Below are 20,967 nucleotides of genomic sequence, written 5' to 3'. Positions count from 1 at the left end.
ATATCTGTTATTCACAGGAAAAAAGATATCGATATAGTTGTTAATTAGGTGACTGCTTCTCCTGACAATTATCACAGGCTCCCTTCTCTGATGGTCAAGTGCCTGAAATAGCATGATGTAAAGACTGGTCATAAACATTATGAAAGGGAAATACATGGTAAATTCATTCATAAAAATGTCAAAACGAGGGGAGACGGATTTGGGAACAACATACAACTAAGGTCCCGGGCTGGACTCAAACTGGATATGGTCACTGCCTTAAAACCCTAGGCCACAAGGGTGCCAGTATTTGGCATTTTGCAGCCACAAGCAACACTGATTGCCTGCAGGTGGTGAAAGGAGCTCAAACTGCAGCAGATGTTACATTCTTTGTCTGTAGGTGGCAACACTGACATGTTTTACATTTTGTCTAAACTGCTGCTATTACTTTCCCCCAGGTTGGCAGGTGTAACAGTGTACATGTACAGTAACTGAAGAGCTACCCTTTGTGGAGAATCAACCTTTAAAATTGCTCCCACAGGATAGTTTTTAATGTACAGAGCAGAGACAATCTGAAAAAATGTTTTCTGCTTCTGATTTTTTTTTTCAAATTAGACCCAAATACCTAACCATCATTTAACTAATGACATAGGGATGTTAGAGGGAGAAATTACTGCAGTTACTACTACATTATTTTATGGCACTAACAACAAGTAATTTCCTTTTTGTACCAATGATTACCTAATAATAATTGGTTAATAATAGTAAGAAACGGCTGCACTATCAAGCAGTACTGTTGTTTTTAGACCAGGAATAGCTAAAGGGAAATTGTAGGAGTTGTGGAAGTAATGACCTTTTATTGTGCTCATTACGTATGTACCTTCTGTAACCTTTGTACGTTCTGCACCAGGAAGCGATAGGCATTATACCACGGCAGGAAGACATCCTTCAACACGTCTCGCACACCCTCCTCTTTGAAACGCAGGTTCTCTGCTCTCACTACAGGAGAGTTGATGAGGTACAGTCTACAAAGAGAGACATCGAAGGAGTTGGTGAGTGCGGCAGGATTTATTATAGGGCCTGTAGAGACTTCACTTTCTGCACAGACTGAATACTTTTAATGTGGACAAGACATTAAGAGGAACCTCACAGTGCAAAACAAAAATCATTTGTTCAACATTGTTAAAATAGCCAGGAAAGAAATTGGCACAGCTTTGTTTGGCAGATATCCATGACAGACAAGTTTTGCGGAATGCATGGTCGATCTTAGCCAGCTCTGACCACCCAATCGTGGAGGAATTCATTCTTCTCCCTTCTGGGTGGAGATACAGGTCCTCCAGGGTAAAAAGCAATAGGTTTGAATTTTCCTTTGTTCCAAGTGCAATAAATAGTCTTAATTTGTACTGAACCTTGACTGCACTGCTCAGCAGCACTTCATATCATATCTACCTTTCCAATGGTTTGAGAATTTAAAAGAACAGATATATCTTTTTTATTTGGTTGTTTGCTGTAACAGTTGTGATTAATTTCCCATGTCCTCTCATATGTTGAGTTTGTGTTTTTGTCCTCTACTGTAAATCAAATTTCCCCTCAAGGGACAATAAAGACCTGATCTGATGTGATTATGAGTGAGTAAGAGTGTACAATGTGTACACAGGTAATAACTTAAATGTGTATGAGTGAGTAAGGCAGTTTGCTGTATGTGTTAGTGGAGCTACACAAATTAAATATGTGTGTTCGAATTGAGGACAGAGAGATATAAAAAAAAGCGGCAGTGAGAATAAACTTTGTAAAACTGAGCAGTGTTGCCAAGTTTCACACACACCAAATTTACTTTTAATTCACTACACAGGAATGTAAAGGGCACCATAACAAAAGTGTTGTGGGAAAACAAAGTTTGCACCTAGCCAGCTAGTTTAAAGGTTTAAAGTTAAGTAAAACAAATTCACTCAAGAGACAGCAACATATAACCTGAAAGTGAAAGTAAATGTGTCAAATGCCATGGTACAGAATATAAATCATTTTTGGCAGTTTACAAATTATATGTTAAGTGTATGTGTATTTGCTGTTTCTTTACTTATTCAACAGTAAGATGTGTTCTTGTATATCAACACAGAGTATGCATGATAAATCAAAGCTACCGTTTGGAATGACATCTTATTAGCCTGTACATGTTTCCAGTGGCATGATTAAGCCAAGGCTGATATATAGAAAGCAGTGGTCTACATACTGTACAACTGCACTTGAGATCGGCAAGTTTCATAAATGGTAAATTTTTTTCAATCTAGTAAATTTGCAATAAATTTAGTTTATCTTGATTTCCCTTATAATGATAGAGATGTCCCAAGCCACTGTGCAAGATTAGTATCTGGGTCAGTCAGGGTATATTTCAATTTCTGGTATATAAAGCCTGATACAATTGCATTCCTTTTTTTATTGTAAATCATTGCGATCCGGGTATGCCAGCTGTCAATAAGGCCCCACTGAGCTCTGGTAAAAACTGGAACCAACACACATCTTTGCAAGCGAGCAAACCACACACAGCATTATAAGCGAGTGAACCACATCATTAATTGACACTGTATCTAGCATCTTGCAGATGTAGACAGCATACATCAGCAAACAAAGCAAGAGAAGCTGCTCTGGTCTTAAAAAGGTTACTTTGTCTCTATTTGTTCGACATTAAGCAGGTGCAACATGCCTCTTAAGAGCCACTGTTGGCTGAATCCAGCATTTGAACTTCAGTATGTTGTTCATGCAGATGCTTAGAGGCTGTTCAAAGCCTGTTCAAAACGCCTTGCCACAACAGTCTGAGAGTAACACTACTCTTTATATGGTCACTATAAAAACACTATCGGACACCATTAAAGGAAAGCTGTAAGACAGGCTGCATGTTTTTAATGCAAAGCTATTCAGCTGTCAAACATATCTGGATTGGATTAGCTTTACCAATTAGGCTAAACGTCCACCATGAATATGTTATGCACACATTATGGGCCAAAACCTAATTTTACCACCGTCCTGCAAATGAATCTCTTGTCTTCATTAAAGCCAAATAAAAACACAGTTGACATGACAATGACAGAAAATCTGAATAATCCATATCGATATAATAGTCTGTGGCAGGCATCAGCACACAGTGTAGACTGGTTAGAAAAGGTTTTGATAATGATTCTGGAAGCAAGCTAACATGATGCAACTTCATGCAATAGGCCGTGAGCAATTTTAATAGCAGCTACTCTAAGATACATTTAAAATAAAATGCGGAATAGACAGAACCATCAGTTGGTCAAAGACTTTTTGGTACCTTATAATGAGCCAACATGGAGACCGACAGTTGTCACTTCATCCAGTTTGACTGAAAATACTTCAGAAACAGACCGTAGCCTTTCTCTCTTTATCTCAGCAGCTCACTCTTCATCAGTGTATATGTGAGCATATGGCGCAACTGCATAGTGCTTTATTCATTAGGCCATATGGCCATGGCACCATCATTGCTCAGGGCAAAGGAGCGAATATATGAGGAGAAACAATGTGTGTATGCATGTGTATGTACAGTATGCGTGAGTGTGTGTATACTGTTGGTAGGGCTAAGAACGTGCCTAGTTGAGCGTAGATAGTGATTCAAACCTTTTAAAACCATGCCTGCTAATAACATAAGGTTGGTTAACACACAGAACCTTGCCACCGGCACATAGGCATTCATGCTTCAGAAACACTCGTTCACATTCAAGCACAGAGCTGACCTGAGGGCATCAGCTCCATAGTTCTGCACTACCAGTGCTGGATCTGGGTAGTTCTTCTTGCGCTTGCTCATCTTCTGTCCATCGCTGCAGGAATGAGACAGGGAAAGGCATTAATGCACATACACATGCATGCATGCACAACATTGCATGTTAGAAATTATGCACTTGGTATTCCAATTAGTCAAGTCCTTCCAGATCAGCAGGCCTGTGAGCACAGTGCTACATTTGGACCCCGAGGTTGAGGACAAGTAGATCTATTGTAGAGCAGCTCTATGGGTTAAATGTTACTGCACACATACCACACTGATCATGAGAAACAGTAGGAAAACTAGGAGATGAATGGGCAGGTGAAGAATGGAGAATAAAAGGAATATAAAAATGGTAGTAAAGAGGAGGGCAAACAGTGGATTAGCGGAGGCAGAAAAGAAAAAATAATGTCTGCAGAAAATAGCTTAGAAATGCGTTTGAAATTGACTGAAAGGATAAGGTTGGCAATATCCTGTGTTTTTTTTTTCTATCAACAAATCCCAAATAAAAATGAAAACCAAAAATGGATCCTGCTATTGAGTATTGCCTGTGTAGCCAAAGCCTGATGTACACTAGCTTATTCCTCTATGCCATATACCTCCATTGTTGTCCAAAAACTATTTAAAGTGAGTCATAATGTCGCACTGGCAGACATGCTCCTTCCACAAATGCCACAAATACTCACTAGTGCACCAAATCTGCAGCTTAAAATAGTCCCGAACAAATTAACCATTTACTCCTATTTCACTAATGTTCACTAAAAACTACAGCGCCCCGCTGTTTTAGGAAATTATTTAGCCATTTTATTCGGACATTTTATTTGCAAATTAAAGAAAGATGAGGAAAAGGGGTTTGTTAATAAGTCAATGGTCTCACCTAGCGAGTACCAATCCATTAACAATGACATTCTTGAAGGGCGGTTTGCCAAACAGCGCTGTGGAAAGCACCAAGAGGGTGTAGAACCTACAGCAGGATACAAAAAGATAGTACACAAGGTCAGGGTAACAAGTAGGAGTGAAACATTACAGTTCATTCCTTCTCTGAGGTAGAAAACACACAAATTTACAAATTTAATCCATCCATTTTTTATTCAGCCATTGATACTTATCCATTCAATTCAAATTTAATTATTAAGTCTTTTAGGAACGCACTTGTCTGACTGATTTCTATCCATCCATTAATTCTCTGCTCTTTTCAATTCCCTCATTTAACTCAGCAGGGAAGGTCTCTTTTGTCTCTATTCTAGTCAACCTCTTTCCATCTATCCCTCCATTCATCCATTCACCAACAGCTTACCATCCCCTCGTCTGGTCAATGCCTTCAGCGATGAAGTCAGCTGGGAAAGTGTCCTCAAACTCCTTCTTGTTTTCGAAGGGGTAATGGACCTGGGCGTAAGGCATGCTGCCGCTCTCAAACCAGCAGTCAAACACCTCTGTGACCCTCCGCAGCACACCCTTACCACACCGTGATGGGATTGTCAGACTGTCAATACTGTGCAGAGAAAGTGTGGACAGAAGGAGGGAAAGAAAAAGAAAGGAGGTACAATTCTTGAGACAAATGGCAGCAATAACAATTTGACCATTTCTGTTTTATTTTAGGTTTTATTATTGCCATGAGCAACTTTTTAAACATTTGTACACTGCGTGGATCCATGGGTCTATAGGGTTTTTGGCTGCAGTACAAAACAACAATTTTATAATCTTTCACCGCTGGAAACGAGGTTTAATAAAAAACAGTGGTGCTTATGTTGTGCTGACACCCACTAGAATAAGGTCGGTTATTGCTTTATGCTTCAAGGATATGGATTAAGTTACTCCATATACCGACTCAATCAGATTCAGCCAATGAACAAATCTACTGTTTCTTCAGTAAAGTTGAGGAAAACAGATGAACCCGGGTTATGTAGTAGTTACAAAGTGACAGCCTGTGTGAGGTGCCCACTAAATCTAGGTTAAATCCATATGTATGAAAAGTTCCCTTAGTCATATTCTTGGTAAATAAAAAAAAGCAAAACAACAACAACAACAACATCATCATAGATCCACAGAAAGTTGATTAAGCACATGTAATTTCTTTTTCCCTCTAGCAACAACCTGGTACACATTTCTAGAATTATTAGCATTCAGGCCTATAAACTGCAGATTACACTTTTAGTCATCGGCTGATGGCCACTAAATCTGCTCCGCTGCAGTACTCTGCTGCTCCTAAGAGTGTTAAGCAGGAATTTTTGAAAAAGAAGTGCACTGCAGAGTACATTTTGAGTAGTTGAATGTGTCATTTTTGCGGTGTGTTATGCATAAGATTTTGCTAAAATGTTCGCTTTCCTACAATGCAGGCACAGCCATTATCTCGGTGAGCTGGCCACTTCACACCTTATAATGTGAACTGATAACAGTCTGTCCATTTAGTTGTTAGAGATCCATACATATTTTGTACCAGGTGCGAAGTAAATCCACAATGAATCTTTCGTGTCAAGTTAAACTCTTGTGAACTTTGACACATTATTTTGCACCACTGACCACTTGCAAGCCGTCTTGACAGTGCTGACCTAGGAGGGAACAGAGAGCCAGAGTGTTCAAAACAAAGGAAGGTATCATAGCCTATTGGCTGTGTTTCACCATCCAATTTTATAAAACGCTGCTCTGCCAGAGTATAAACTGATCCACAAAAGTTGTAGACAGATGTTTGCAGACAAATGGTATGAGTTGATGGTACAGATGCATCTCTTGAATAAATTGTTCGAACTGATTGTCCAGTTAGCAACCAAGCTAACAAGCCAGCTAGCTTGGACAGCTATTGTGACTGAGTAACACTAGCATGTTTCCAGCTGGTTAGCGTGTTAGTGGTAGTCAATACATCACCAAGCTTCAAGAACCACCTATTTCGCGAGGACACAAGAATCAACTTCACTGTGCCACTTTCTGGTGTGATCACGTCTTTACAAACTGGGGGAGTGGAGGAGATTGTAAGATTTGGGTCATGGAGTGTTTAACGATGAGCCGATATTAATTTGCATTATGAAAAGTGTAGGATCCAGCGTTTCTGGGGCTTGACCCATGCTAGGGACTAAAGGTCAGGATATCTTAGACTCTGCTTCCTATATTTAGACCATTATTTTTTTAATCTGTCTCTTGCAAGTCTCCTAACTTTATGGAAGTGCAATACTAAATCACTAGAGTGTCCCTTTCAGGTATATTTCTGGAAATGACATATCATAATAATCAAGCCACCAATTTTCTTGTGGGAATCTCAATTCTCAGGGTGCCTGATAAGCTGTTTTTAATGGAGAATGGCTTGCTACTAACATTACCAAACACTACAAACAAAGTAATGCTTATGCAGCTTAAACTTACTACAAAATGCATTCCAAGCCAACTACGTTTCTGTTATATGTCATCTTAAACCATTGCATATCAGACATTTATGAGAGTTGTGTGAAACATCACACCACAGCTTCAAACCATTGTACACTTTTCAAACCCAGTTTTAAACATCTGATAAAGTGCTACATTGCTAATCAGTTATTCTTTAATTAGCTGAGTTCCTTTTTAATCTTGAAGATTGCTAAAATACTTTTCATAACTCTTCCAAGTCTTCAACACCTGCACAGGAACCCGTTCAATACAACGCAAACACAGGAGGAGGGAGCGTAGGTGACCTCTCCCTCCCCCATCAATAAAAGATGGCCAACCCCATGGAAGTGATTCAAGGAAATTAGCGGATGAAGAGCGGAAGAGTAAAGTGATCTGTGTTCCACAACACCTGTCTGGTTCAGGCAGACAGGTCACATTAGAGAAGCAGAGGGCAGATTTAACAGTCAAATTCATACAATGACACACACATACAAGCACAGACACAAGATAGATATCAAAAACTTATCACATGTCCACAGATACAGCCTGTGAATCTGAGAGTATCACACTATCACAACAGACACACACCACTGAGTACATGTTCAAGTGGCTGTCTGATAATCTAATCTGTCTGATCAGTGACTCACCTCTCCCGATGCAGATCAGTTACTTTGACTCCCGTCAGTTCCTCCAGTTCAGCCATGGACCCGACACACACCACCTGACAAACAAAAACACGCACAAACACACACAGTACAGCTTGAGAGCGCAATATCACAAGACTGTATTCACAGTAACAATTGTCCTGAATATTGCTGAAATGAAAATTGCTGGGAAATGCACTTATTCACTTTCTTGCTGAGTTAGAATTTTAAAATGCATTTTATTTGAAAGGGGCCATGTACAATATTAAACATAAATGTTCTCATCTGATGTACTATATCAGAGTCAGCTTTAAGCTAATGTTGAGAAAATCGATACCACTCTTACAGATTAAACAAACGAGATACAACGTGTGAATTAGTGTGATTTAGAGGTGCTGGTAGGCAGATTTTGTTACCTTTGAACAGAGCCAGGTTTGCTGTTTCCTATGCTAAGCTAAACTAACTGGCTGCTGGCAGTAGCTTTATATTCACACACAAGAGTGGCATCTATCTTTTCATCTAACTCTTGGCAAGAAAGTGACAAAGTGTATTTCCAAAAATTTAAAACTATTCCTTTAAACCCACAGGAATTGAAGCCAGTTGTACTTACCCTAATATGAAGTTATTTGTTTAAAGCCTGATGTATTTTGTATTTATAATTCTGATGTATTTTTTTAACAGCTTTTGTATTAAATTATCACAATACAACACAACTTAAAAGTAAGCCTACTTCAACACACTTTCTGAGTAACTTTACCTTATAAAGTATGATAAAGTGTGTTATCTGGTCTCTACAGAGAGTTAACCTGTAGGCTCTGCTCTAGTTTTACCACAGCACCAGGTAACATGGCCCAGATACAACCTGATACACCACCGTCAGATACAAAAGAAGACAGAGTAAAAGAAACACATACAGAAAAGACAGGGACAGGGAGACATACAAAAGGAAAAGATTCTGAGAGATAGAAATTGAACTGCCAAACACACACACACACACACACACACACACACACAGAAACACAGACAGACACACACGATTACAGCTTTAGTTTTGGGTGTGCGATTTGCCGCTGAGGGGTGTGTGAGGGAGGCACCAGGGAGCACAAGCGCTCTGGAAACAGTCACAATGCTATTTCCAGCAAGCAGGTCGCTGGCTGTCCCTCTTCCAGCCAGGGGACCAACACTTCATTTTTCAAATGCTCAAACAACCCAATTCTGACATCTCTATTCAGTTCAGTCAGCTTCACAGAGTCAGCCGGTTCTGGCAATGAACATCCATAATCAGACGAATATTTACAGTTTGGCTGGCTTCTCCGTTGCCTGCTTCTTTTTCCTTTTCCATTTATTTTCCTCTCTCTCTTTTCATCTCTCATTTTCCCCCTTCTCGTGTCTTTCACTTCCTCATTTTCTTCACCAGCTAATTTATTCTGACCCCCCCTCCTCCCTTATTGTCTTCCTTCCTTTCCCGCCTGATCGCTGTTTGTCTTGAGGACCTTTGAAGTTGCCTTAACCGGCATGAAGAGAAGCCAAACACATTTTGGTTTGTGTTTATTTGCTGTTTACATTAATGAATCATTCATGTGTTGAGTTTACAGAGGCACTCGGTAATGGTGCCTGAGTCACGCTACACTCTCTGGTTTGACACCATGGTCACATCACTCTGCCATGCCAGAATGTCTCTCCTATACAAGCCTCCACACACACAAAAAAGGGCCAGACATGCTAAATTATGTGAGCGTCAAAAAGAGGTCAGTGAGAAAAATGTTCACCCTGCCAATTTATGAGAAGAGCTGGATTTCTGTATCCTCGCAGCAGACCAGTCTTCCCTTTTCCCCAAACTAATTTCTATGGTAAATAAAAGTGAGAGTTATGGAGAGTTCAACTTTTCAATTATGCCCTCTCATGCTTAGCCCAGACTGATTTGTGAGTGCTGCCAATGCTACGATCAGCTCCCTGAGAAAAGAGTAACTGTCTTGGTATTTGGTCATGACACAGACAAATTGTGTGATCTCTGCAGAGTACACAGACACATTAGAAGCATAAGTACTCTGTTAAAGCATAACAAGTGCATATTTGCGTGTTTCATGTTTTTCTGACCTCCTCAAAGTCGTCGCTGACCCAGAGAGGGATCGGTGTTCCCCAGTAACGGTTCCTCGAAATGGCCCAGTCTCGTGCATCTCTCAGCCAGTTCCCGAAACGCTTCTCACGCACAAACTCTGGAACCCTGCAGAGACAGAGAGATTATGATGTGTGTTCTGGTTTCAGTTATTCTTTTAAAATATAAAACATGATTTCAACCACAAGAACAATCAAGTCTGCATGAGGGATGGGGGTTTTCTTTTGCTTGAAATGACACAACAGGAATATTGCTGTCATACTCAAACCTCATTTAACAGCTATTTACAACCACCAATTCTCCTATAAACCATTTAATCAGGGTTTCTGCAGGGTTCACCAAGTTAAATTTAAGACTTTTTATGATCTTTGACCATTTCGATACCACATAAAATGCAATTCAATACCTGTTTCATGGTCATAATGTCCAAAGTATGATAATAAACAGAAATCCGGTAGGGACAATATGATATAATATAATATATTTAATTTATTATTATATCACATTTTTTCAGTACTTCCTAGTATTAAGTATATAACATTAATTCCTAATGATATAATTAATTAAATTGATGCAACCTGGACCCAGATAAGCGACATGAAATGGATGGAAGGATTAACCAGTGAAAAATTATTTATTCATGCTAAAATCGACACTTGCCCACTATGAGTTCATGAGCTACCTAGCTAGGAGTAGTAACAGTGTTTGCAAAGTCTGAAACAAAAAATAACAGCCTCCTGCGTGCACACTCCACTGTCGAAACAATCCCACTTAGTGTGTAACATTTCCCAACAGCCCGCAATCAGATACAAAAACATTTTGTAACTAATATTACTGCTTATGGCTTGCAAGAGACAATATTATCAATAACAATAACATAACATTTCTGAAAACTTTATAAGGCTTATTTGTTGTTGTTGAGGAAAATGAATTCAATGCTTTTCAAAACTTTTCAAGACCTGCTGATAACCTTTTAATTTACTGTGCAATACACTTTCTCACAACAAGAGCAAGCATTGTCATAATGTCCATTATTATGCCTTTATTGAGCTGGCTTCTTTTCCTCTTCTTCCTCATTTTAGCCCTAAAAATAAACTGCACTGCTCTCTTTGTGAAGCTCAACTGCAAAGGTTAACATTCCCTTCCAGGCATCTTCCTCCTTTGTACCCCTTTTAGGTTCTCCCCTTTTCATATTTTACCTCGACCGATTTCTAGCTTCAATCCACTATCTCACAATCTCTTCCTCTCATTTCTTCTGCTCCCCTCTCTTGCTGTGCCAGGCCGTGTTGCTCAGGAGAACAGTGCAGGGGTGGGGGTATAAATCGTCGTCAGGATCCACACACTAAGCAACGAGTTCATCAATTCCCATTTGCAGGAGGCATTTCTATTTAGGCCCCTAATATATCAATTTAATGATATTTTTTTTTGCTGCTGCTCACCAACCCCCCGCGAACACTCCTCCACCCGTCACCCTCCCTCTCTTGCTTGATGCTAAATGTAGAATTTAAAGTGTGCTGTCTTGTCCTCGAGACGCACAGAAGAGCCATTTAATATGTACAGGCTTCTATTATAAGTAAGAGACGCTAGGGATGGATACAACAGGGAGACAGAGGAACATAGGTTGTGGTCAGGGACGGCACCGACTGAGTGTGTGCATAATGGGAAAAGGTAAGGAAGATGGGAAAATGAGAAAAACGGAGGGAAGAAAAAGAGAAAACAGTGCTGAAGCACAATGTGCAACTAAACCCCTCCTCCTGAACAGTCATGGCTTAGCAAAAGTAACTACACACGGCAGTAGTGTGCATCAGGCTGTAGTAGGAACGACACTCTGTACATAAGAGTACGTTTGGTTGGTGTTGGTGTTTTTTTTTTTTGTTTTTTTTTACCCTCTCCAAAACCAAAAATACAAGAGCAAAAGTGTTTGTTTTAATAGTGTGTTTGTTTGCTCTAACAGTAGCTGCAAATGTTAACATGTCCGGCAAACTAGCTTACTACCTGCAGCTGTAACCATGTGGACATCCTGGTTGTTGTTGCTGTCTAGTGTCTTGTAAGCCCATATGTGTTGGGCACCATATGTCTTCTACACGGATCATTACCTGGTGTGGATACCTGGGACATGCATCTTTAGCCTCAGTCTTTTAGCACAATGTCATGTATGTAGCTGTCAAGTGCATATTGAGGATCCCTTTACAGGATTCTTATTTTAAAACGACTCAGCTTGAAACATTAAAAAGACAGCTGGAAATGGTATTTTCAACCAACTAATGGAGCTAATGTTAGCTAGCTACAGCTGATTAAATCTGCTAGTGAAGGCTAGAAATGAGAAGTCAAATTTTATCTACCACTGTCTGAAATCAAGGACCCACTGTTTCAAAACTGACTAAGAATTTCGAGTGGCAATGAGCGGGGCTTAGTGAACAGTTGGGTTTGAAACAAAGAGACAGACAAAAAGACAAAGAAGTCAAATGGAGGAGAAAAACATGTTTGATTCTTGCTTAATCCAACCTGAGTCATTTGAGGACCAGTCCATCAACACCACATTTTCTTCTCCCTGATAGCCAAGAAACTACATTCTGAGATCAGGCACCAGTGACTGAGCTTCCTGCACCCTGAGCCTTAAAAGAGACCAGCTCCCCTTGCGAGCACTCATTAATCTGGTCCTTAATTTATTCAGACAGACAGACATCTGGAGAAATCAGTCTGAACTCTCTCAATAGATACTTAGTCTGAGTCTACCCACTGCTTCATGTGAGTAAAGAGAGATAAAATGAACAAATCACTTTGAGAATATGGTAACTAGCAATTTGCCTTCTGAAGGATTCTTTTAAGTCTCTCATCAGCTAACAGAGGTACTGAACTCTGCAAGGACTTTATTTAAGATGCTGATGAGCTGGCAACTCTCACTGGCAGACAGACAATCTTCCAGAGACTAGAACTCAAGTATGAAAGTGGAGTCTAATCAAAAAGGAAAAAAAAAACTTCTTTTAACAAAATCAAATAATTAGGGTTGGAGAATAAGCTTAATTAGAAAGCTGCATAAGAGCATCACCCTCAGTGTGCAGCCACACAGACAGGGAGGAAATATGTGTATATACATGTATAAGTTCCTGAAGGCCCCACAAGTATAATAGCTAAATTTATCATTAAAATTATAATGAATTTACTGTGATTCTTTAGACACACAGTCAACATAAATGTTTCATCATGTCTACAAATACCTTACATCGCGTTGTATTCTACTCTTTATTCTACGATTAACTGAATGGTGGGTCGGCAGAAATTTGATCAGCAACTATTTTCATAATAGAGTAATTGTTTTAAGTCATTTTTTTTTTAGCAAAAACTGCAAAATTCAGTGGTTCAAGCTTCTCAAATGTGAATATTCATTGGTTTTCTTAAATTTCTATGATAGTAAATTTTCTGCTAAAATAGTAGCTATTTTGTGATTACTTCATAAATAGAAAAAAATAATCGTTACTTGCAGTCCTATTCTACTTTAAAAAATGCAAAACACACTATCACATATACATATGGACATGGTTGTCCTCTCTTACATGCAACTCTAGTACCCCTCAGATAAGGAATTTAGCCTTTAAAGTAGTGTGTATGTTTGTGTCGGTCTCTGTATATATGTGTGTCTGTGCGTCTTCACCTTCCTAGCGGCTAGTCATTCATCTCAGTTTGACAGTCCCATTACCAGAGGCAGCTACTGTGGCTCAGAAAAGAGCACTGGGAGCACCAGGGGTAATACCACTTAGCAAAGCTGACGCTTACTTTTGCTCCACGTTCTGCCATTACAATTAGCATCATGCTCATGTTTTCTATAAAACATCAGTCCCTTGTGCATCATAATAAAATGCTTTGATGAGGATTTTAACCCCATTTAATGACTAATACAGAAAATCCTTGCAACAACTTGCATTTTAAATCCAATAACTTAAAATTACTATGCCCAGTGATAAATAGCTGTCCTGCAGAGACAGGTTCATATTTCCTCCCTGTCTGTGTGACTGCACACTGAGGGTGATGCTCTTATGCAGCTTTCTAATTAAGCTTAAGCTTAAAGAGTTTCCCCTCGGGGATCAATAAAGTATTTCTGATTCTGATTCATGACTGCAACAAACAACTTGACATGGTTGTGCAGAATCACGGCTGTAATTGTTTTGGGGCTGCGACGGCTGTCTGTCTTGTCTAGAGGTATTTTAGACCACCTGTTTGGCAAGATGCACATAGCTGCCAATTCGCTGTCTCTTAGCATCAAGCTAGTTATCGCTTGTTGCAGAAAACAGCTTACCAGTAGCATTTGCCATTGTTTTCCAGTAGTTTCTCCACCATGTGCTCCACTCGAACAAACCAGCTAGGGACGGCTTTGTAGATCAGGGGCGTGTCAGACCTAAAAGAGCATAAACACATTACATAAAACACAAGGCTGCAACATACTGACTTAAAAAATAAAATAAAATAAAAATAAAAAAAAATCAAGAAAAAAATAATACTAATACTACTAATAAGAATGTATGAAAATTGCATTTTTAAGATAAATTCTAATTCATGAAGCAAGCCATTTCTTTTCAGGTTGGAAGCTAAGGATTGTTATTTACTTTTGCATATTGTGTATTTTCTTATATTTTGTCCTGCTGTATTAATCACTGAATTCTCTTTAGAAACTGGGCTGGTACGGTCAATAGGTGGTTGTGTTTTTTTAGCGCTAGGAATGTGTCACTCAGTCGTTCAGTCCACCACTTTGGTTCACACTGAAATATCTCAACAACTATTTGATGGATTTCCATGAAATTTTGTACAAACCTTCATGTTCCCCTTAGGATGAATTGTAATAACTCTGGTGATCCCGACTTTTCATCTAGCACCATCATCAGGTCAAAATCTAAATTTGTCCAATACTCTAATTTATAACCAAATATCTGCAAAAATAATGACATTCCCACACATTTACCATATTTAGTGCTAATTAGCAAATGTTAGTACGCTTACACGCTAAACTAAGTTGGTGAACAGGATATAAAAAGTATACCTGCAAAATATGTGTCCTGAATGTACATGCGGTAAAAATGAATGCAGAACCGAAACCTCAGTTTTCACATCATAATTCTATTGTTTGACTTTTTGCTACTGAATATATTTTAATAATGTTGCACTGTTTTCATCTTCTCCATCAATCTGTAGTTTAAGGAGTATTCTTTAATTTTTGTCTAAAGCAGAGCTCCCTCCACCATGGCTGAGTTCTCCCTTACAGGTGCTGAGTGGTTAATAACACAACTGTTACATCTCTTTGAACCTGTGTCTCCTTGTGGCTTAGAGAGCACATCTCTGCATATTTACTGGGTTAATTAATCCTGCTCTGCTCAGCCTGCAGCTGCTCCAAGGGAGAGAGTGATTTAGTCTGCTCAAAAAGTAAGTTTGGGTGTGTGTGTTTGCATGTGCCTGTTAGTTATGATGTGATAATGTGTGACCCTGAGAGGTTATGTGTGTGTCACCATGCTGACATTGGCTTTGTGGAGTGATTCTGACGCTCCTGAGGGAGGCATGAGCACAGAAGAACCTCACACCTCCACTTTTAAACACTGTACTGAACGCTGAACTGTATGTCTTCTACCACTAAATAAGGCTGCCTGTATTGAAGTAGAAAATTTCATATTTAATTTGTACAGGCTTAACATCTGTGACCTCCAACCCTGACCTTCAACAGGTGGGGTTATTCTATAAACATTGTTTTAAGGGTCCACAGTAGAAGACTCAAAGTGAAGCTGTTGATTTCCTAACATGTCTCACCTCCAGCAGAAGGGGTAACTATGTTTGAAACTGCTGGCATTGACGAGACGACCCTTCTCCTTCAGCCACTTGATGATATTCTTGTCAGCATCCTATAAAAGAACACCAAAACAATAGACATGATTTATAAAATGAAGCTTTAAAGAGTAACTTAACGCCAGAATGGAGGGCTGTGTTTCACTGTCCTCTGTGGTTAAAGTTTCCATGTGGTTGGGGGTGGCCAGAAGTGTGGAACTATGATGTCAGAGTGTACTGACACACCCTGGAGTACACCTGTGCATCACTGCTACAAGGGGAGAAGTTAAACCACTGGAGGTCAGCAAAGACAAGAGGACCATGTATTTTAAACATGAAAAAATGGAGGTGAAATTTTAATGATGATACTAAAAATCCAGGTGAAAACCAGATTATGAAAGTACATTTGCAACCCAAGCTTTTTATTTATTTATTTAATTACCTGGGATATAATCATTTACTGCAACCTGCAGTGAATAGTTTCTTTGTGTAGCATATCTTTAAATTACAGTTTTTTTGATTATGTATTTTTTCCCGTATGTCCATTTCTCATGTTCATTTTCACATAATATTAATAACATATTAATTATACATTCTGCCATAAATTGTCAGCCGTATTTAACATTGCAGTGAAAAAATAACTTCTGGATGACACCACACCATTTTTTGCATCTTCGAAATGAACAGAAATTAAAAGTGCTTTATTTAAAACACTATACAATATATTTGTCTTAAATAGTTATCTTCATCATTTGTATATCATTTGTCCTTTACATGTTATTCTGTAAAACTCTTCAGATGAAGACAATCTTGTGTATTCATAATGTGCAGTAGCACAACCACAGCTGTACTTATTACTATGGTATTATATATATATAGAATATATGATATTGTATTTTATCGTATTACTGTATATATTTAACATTATATTATTATATTCAGTACAGACCAGTAGTTCCCCTGTACATATTCTACAAAAGCAACCTATAATAAGATGTTTACCCAGAAATTGTGCAATTTTTATGTATTTTTACTTTATTTGTTTTTAAGAGAAACCGTGACATGGTAACACTACTGTGCATCACTGCCAGTTCAGACAAAATGTTTGTCCTACCATTTCTTTATCACCAGGTAATTAAATTTTTTATTTTTTAAAATATAAATGTTCTCCTTCAGGTAGGAAAGCTCTGGATTATGGACCATGGCTTTATTCTTCCCTTTAAGAAAAAACAAGGTAAATTCACAGCCATGGTCACGATCTGCTCATACAGCTGTTATAAATATCACCAAACAGGTAGGGAGAAATATTCTGTTTGTCATCCAGCTCATTGTTTATAGCAAACAATCTAATATGCAATCAGCCCTGTGCTTTATCACATACTATTTCATCTACCTCTGACCAATTCACAGGAAGCTCATAAATATGACTTTTCAGCAAGGTGTTTGGCAGACTGTTGGTGGTGACCTCTTTGTAGAGAGAGGGGTTTTAAACTTCCTCAGCCAGGAGTAAATTTTGTTATGCCCTGACCCAGGCTCATTAAAACATGAAAGTACACCTGTGATGTGGAGACTCATTGGAAGCTTGCCTGCAACCCATCGAGAAAATAAACCCATTTCACTACCTGGCCAATTGAGTATAAACAAGGGTTACTCAATATGTTACTAGATTACTGACACATATTTGTGACACTTTGTCACAAAGCATAATTAATCAGCAGAGTTAACGGTTCCAAAACAGTAATCTTTCTCTTGTGTAAGAATTTGAACTACCCCAGTTAAACTATGGAAAACAGCGACCTAAGGCTAGATTCACACAGCCATTTTATTCCTTAGTGGCACATTTAGAATTTCTTTACAGGATAAAGCAAAAAGCTACTAATACTAAAATTATTGTAATTTACTGCACCTGACTCAGTAAGGACTGCTTTTCAGCACATTTCCTATTTTGTAGGTTAAAATGAGGGTAAGAGAAGGTAAAGAGATGGATAGAAAGCAGACAAAGAAATAAAGTTATTACAGAAAGAGACAAAGTAGACCAGCGAGAAAAGACAGATCATTAAAGACCAAAACAGGCAACTCACATGAGAAAGAAAAAATGATCATGCATTATTTTGTATGCACTCACTTCAATCTTTATTAATTAATAGTTGGTCAACATTAGTGTAAATGGTCAATAGTTGTGTCATGTCAAAACATTTGGAATAATCAGGGGGCACTGTAAAGACCAGTCATAACACTACTGATATTTATTCTGCTTTGTTTGGGTTGAGATGTGACGCATCACAGCAGGACAAAAGTGTTTTTGGTAAAGGAGGTGGGATCCTAAAATTTAATCAAGAGAAGCTGTGACAGATGTAGCAAAGGGAAGTGACAGAAATGGTAAGAGGTATAACAGCAGGGTTGATTTGGCAAGAAAAAAGGGAAGGTGGATTCAGCAAGGGTGTTGTAGGAAAAGGAGTAAAGGAAAAGGGTCTGACTAAGAAGACCTGAGGGCTGCCATAAAACAGGAGCAGGGGAGTACTGGGGGAGACAGGGTAGAGCTGGTTAGGGAAAGGCAAGAGAAGTGGCAGGGAGGTTGTTTTGAGAAAATGATGTAAAATTAAGGACTGTAGGGCTGGGTACTGGGAAGAATTGGTAGCAAGTAGACATTGTAAGCAAAGACGTAAGGACAATGGGGTCAGGATGTGGCAAGGTAAGTAACAGGGTAAGGTGGGCTGGGTATTGAACCCCAATACTTCTTGGGTACCGAGCACAATGTGTCTGTAGCACTGAGTATCCAGAACGGTCAAGTACAGAAAGCTGGCATCAAATGTTTTGTCAGATTTGTAATCTTATTTACTTATTTTTTGATCAGATACTTTCTGATTTGAATCAAAATTTTGGGAAAGCCGCGCACATGTAAATCTTTCTTTTGTGTGGATGTATGACTGCGAGCCAGAACCTCATTAAAATAGGTATGCATAGTCAAAATTTTGCCATTTCTAGAGTTCTTGTGAAAGAACATGTGTTAAGACAACGTTTAACATTTGACATTATTGTCATTGTTTGTTAAATGAAAAAATGTTTTTGTAGAAAAAACATATCTCAAAGTAAGGTTTCAAGAAAAGTATCATTTAGGTATCCATTCTGAAACTCAAGTGTCGTATCGGCGCTGGTGTTGAAACATTTCAAACAATACCCAGCCCTTTGAGTAAGGAGGATAAAATAGAGAAAGAATGGGTAAGATAGGGAAGTCTTTTTAACTAGAATGAGCTGATCTCTCCACTCCATGATGCTCTGCTGGTCTTCTCTGTGGCTGTTTTGGACTTGCGGTTCCTCTCATCATGGATATTTAGACATCTTTGGCAATTCCAAGCCTGTGCTCCTCCCCTTCCAGCAGCTTCCTGTAGGTGGCGATCTCCGCATCCAGCTTGAGCTTAATGTGCAGCAGTTCCTGGTAGTCTTGGAGATACTTGGTCATCTCCAGTTTGGTTTCGCAGAGCTGGGCCTCCAACTGAGCAATGACACCATCAAGGCTCCCCACCTTATCCATGTGAGACATCTCCATGTCCTCCAGCTGCTGCTCCAGGGCTGTGTTGCGAGCCCTCAGCCCGTCAATCTGGTTCTGTAGGTCTGTCACTTGGTTGTGAAAGGTCGTGATCTCGTCTTTCATGGTCTTCATTTGCACCTCATGTTTGCTAGCATGCTCCTTGAGGGTGTCAAACTTGCTCTTGTACCACTTCTCAGCTTCCTGGACGTTGCGGGCAGCAACAGTTTCTATCTCTGCACGCATGTTGCGCAGATAAGCAGCCAGGTCAGGTCGATCGCTATCCAGCTCTGCAGTAATCTTTGAGTCCTCAATCTGCTTCATGATGTCAGCCACCTCTTCATCATGCAGCTTCTTGAGAAACTCTATCTCGGCCACCAGTTGCTCTATACGCTTCTCCAGCTCAGCCTTCTGCAGTGTGGCATTGTCAACATCCTGGCAAAACTCCCTCAGGATCATCTCTGCCTCTTCTTTGAGTGCCAGCTCCTCCTCCAGCTTTAGTCTCCACACTTCGACCTCTTCTTCAATGTAGCCTCGCTCGATATCAGCTGCTCCCTTCTCATTAGTCAAGGCTTCAATCAGCTCCCGCACCTCTTTAAACTTGAGCTCATATTCTTCTCCAATGCCTGTGGGGCCTCCCTTGTAGCGGCTCTGCAGTGCAGACAGCTCAGCTTGAAGAGCTGCATTTCTCTGCTCTAGTGCTTGGACCTTCTCGATGTATCCTGCAAACTTCACATTGAGTTCCTGCATCTCCTCTTTCTCGTTGGCATGGTGCTGGTGTATCTCTGTGCCCAACTCGATGGCAGTGCTGCGATAACCCGAGCGTCCACGGCTGTCATATGAGGATCCACGGCACCGGGAAGGCGACGGGCTCTGAACCCTTACTCTGCCGCCGGAGCCGCTAACCTGCAGGCTCTTCTGGGTGTAAGATGTGGCTCTCATGTTGTGTAAAATACTGGGTTTGTTTTTTAGTTTACAGAGGAACAGCTGCTCTCTCGACTTCTGTTTGTGTGGCCCACGTTGCGACTGACGCTCCCTCAGATCACCTCCAAGTTTTTATACGGCAATAAAGAATGTCTCAGACAGCCTTGAAACTCACGCTTGGTTTTAACATATTTCAAAAGTGGATTATGACAGACTTTCAGTGAACTGTGGCTGCATGCTCTTTATTAGCTAACGCTGTACTGTTAGTAGCCAGGCGGGTCAAGTCCACTCCCTGGCCTTTGCGCCAGGATGCGAAATAGTGATCAGATCATGCATGCCTGCTATTTTTCACTCACTATCCACTTAGGATGATAATGAAGTTGGGTGTGACAGGGAGGAAGAGGGCACCCAGTGCACTGGTAAACAGTGACAATGTGTTTTGGTAGTAGGTTTTCCTACACAACTTTGTGAAACTGCTCTGACGCGGATTCCCTTAACTCCCTCCACATCAATGAGCAAGTTATGCACCTATAGAATAATTTAAAATTAGATTTGGAAACAATTTTAAAAATATTTCATATTCTCATTTCAGTTACCACAAAACTAAATTCTAAAAAGCATTAAACCTATGACCAAGAAGAAAGGGCACAGTTCTGCGCAATGGAAGAGGGAAAAAGTCATTACAGAAAGGTATATTATCCAGATATAAAACAGCGGGAAATGAAATGCTGAATTAAACCAGCTATCAATATCGTTGAGGAATTTATCCCGTGTATCCTACCAGTGGGGTAGAATGCCTGAAATGCCTGCTAACCTAATCTACATGTAAATGTCTGATGTGTCACTC

The 20,967-nt window shown here is 39.7% G+C and overlaps 2 protein-coding genes across 3 annotated transcripts in view; both read right to left on the bottom strand.

The window, feature by feature from the left end:
- Positions 1-20,967, bottom strand: part of iars1 (isoleucyl-tRNA synthetase 1) — a 56,450-nt gene that overhangs the window by 22,855 nt on the left and 12,628 nt on the right. For both annotated transcript variants that reach the window (XR_006380195.1, XM_044217455.1), the window contains exons 12-19: positions 15,656-15,747; positions 14,160-14,258; positions 9,847-9,973; positions 7,753-7,826; positions 5,049-5,243; positions 4,629-4,715; positions 3,726-3,809; positions 860-1,004 (exon numbers count right to left, since the gene is read on the bottom strand). Coding sequence is in view for 1 of the 2 variants with exons in the window: in XM_044217455.1 (XP_044073390.1) it covers positions 860-1,004; positions 3,726-3,809; positions 4,629-4,715; positions 5,049-5,243; positions 7,753-7,826; positions 9,847-9,973; positions 14,160-14,258; positions 15,656-15,747 (903 nt within the window). In the remaining variant the exon portion in view is untranslated. The remainder of the gene's footprint in view (positions 1-859; positions 1,005-3,725; positions 3,810-4,628; positions 4,716-5,048; positions 5,244-7,752; positions 7,827-9,846; positions 9,974-14,159; positions 14,259-15,655; positions 15,748-20,967) is intronic.
- LOC122885810 (desmin-like) lies at positions 17,780-20,947 on the bottom strand. Its single transcript, XM_044217468.1, has one exon. The coding sequence runs from the start codon at positions 20,136-20,138 to the stop codon at positions 19,002-19,004; it is 1,137 nt and encodes a 378-aa protein (XP_044073403.1). The 5' UTR covers positions 20,139-20,947; the 3' UTR covers positions 17,780-19,001.

This window comes from Siniperca chuatsi, linkage group LG2 (genome assembly GCF_020085105.1).
Source record: "Siniperca chuatsi isolate FFG_IHB_CAS linkage group LG2, ASM2008510v1, whole genome shotgun sequence".
NCBI classification, from domain to species: domain Eukaryota; kingdom Metazoa; phylum Chordata; class Actinopteri; order Centrarchiformes; family Sinipercidae; genus Siniperca; species Siniperca chuatsi.
Note: the sequence above shows the minus strand (reverse complement) of the source record. Positions and strands in the feature narration are given on the sequence as shown.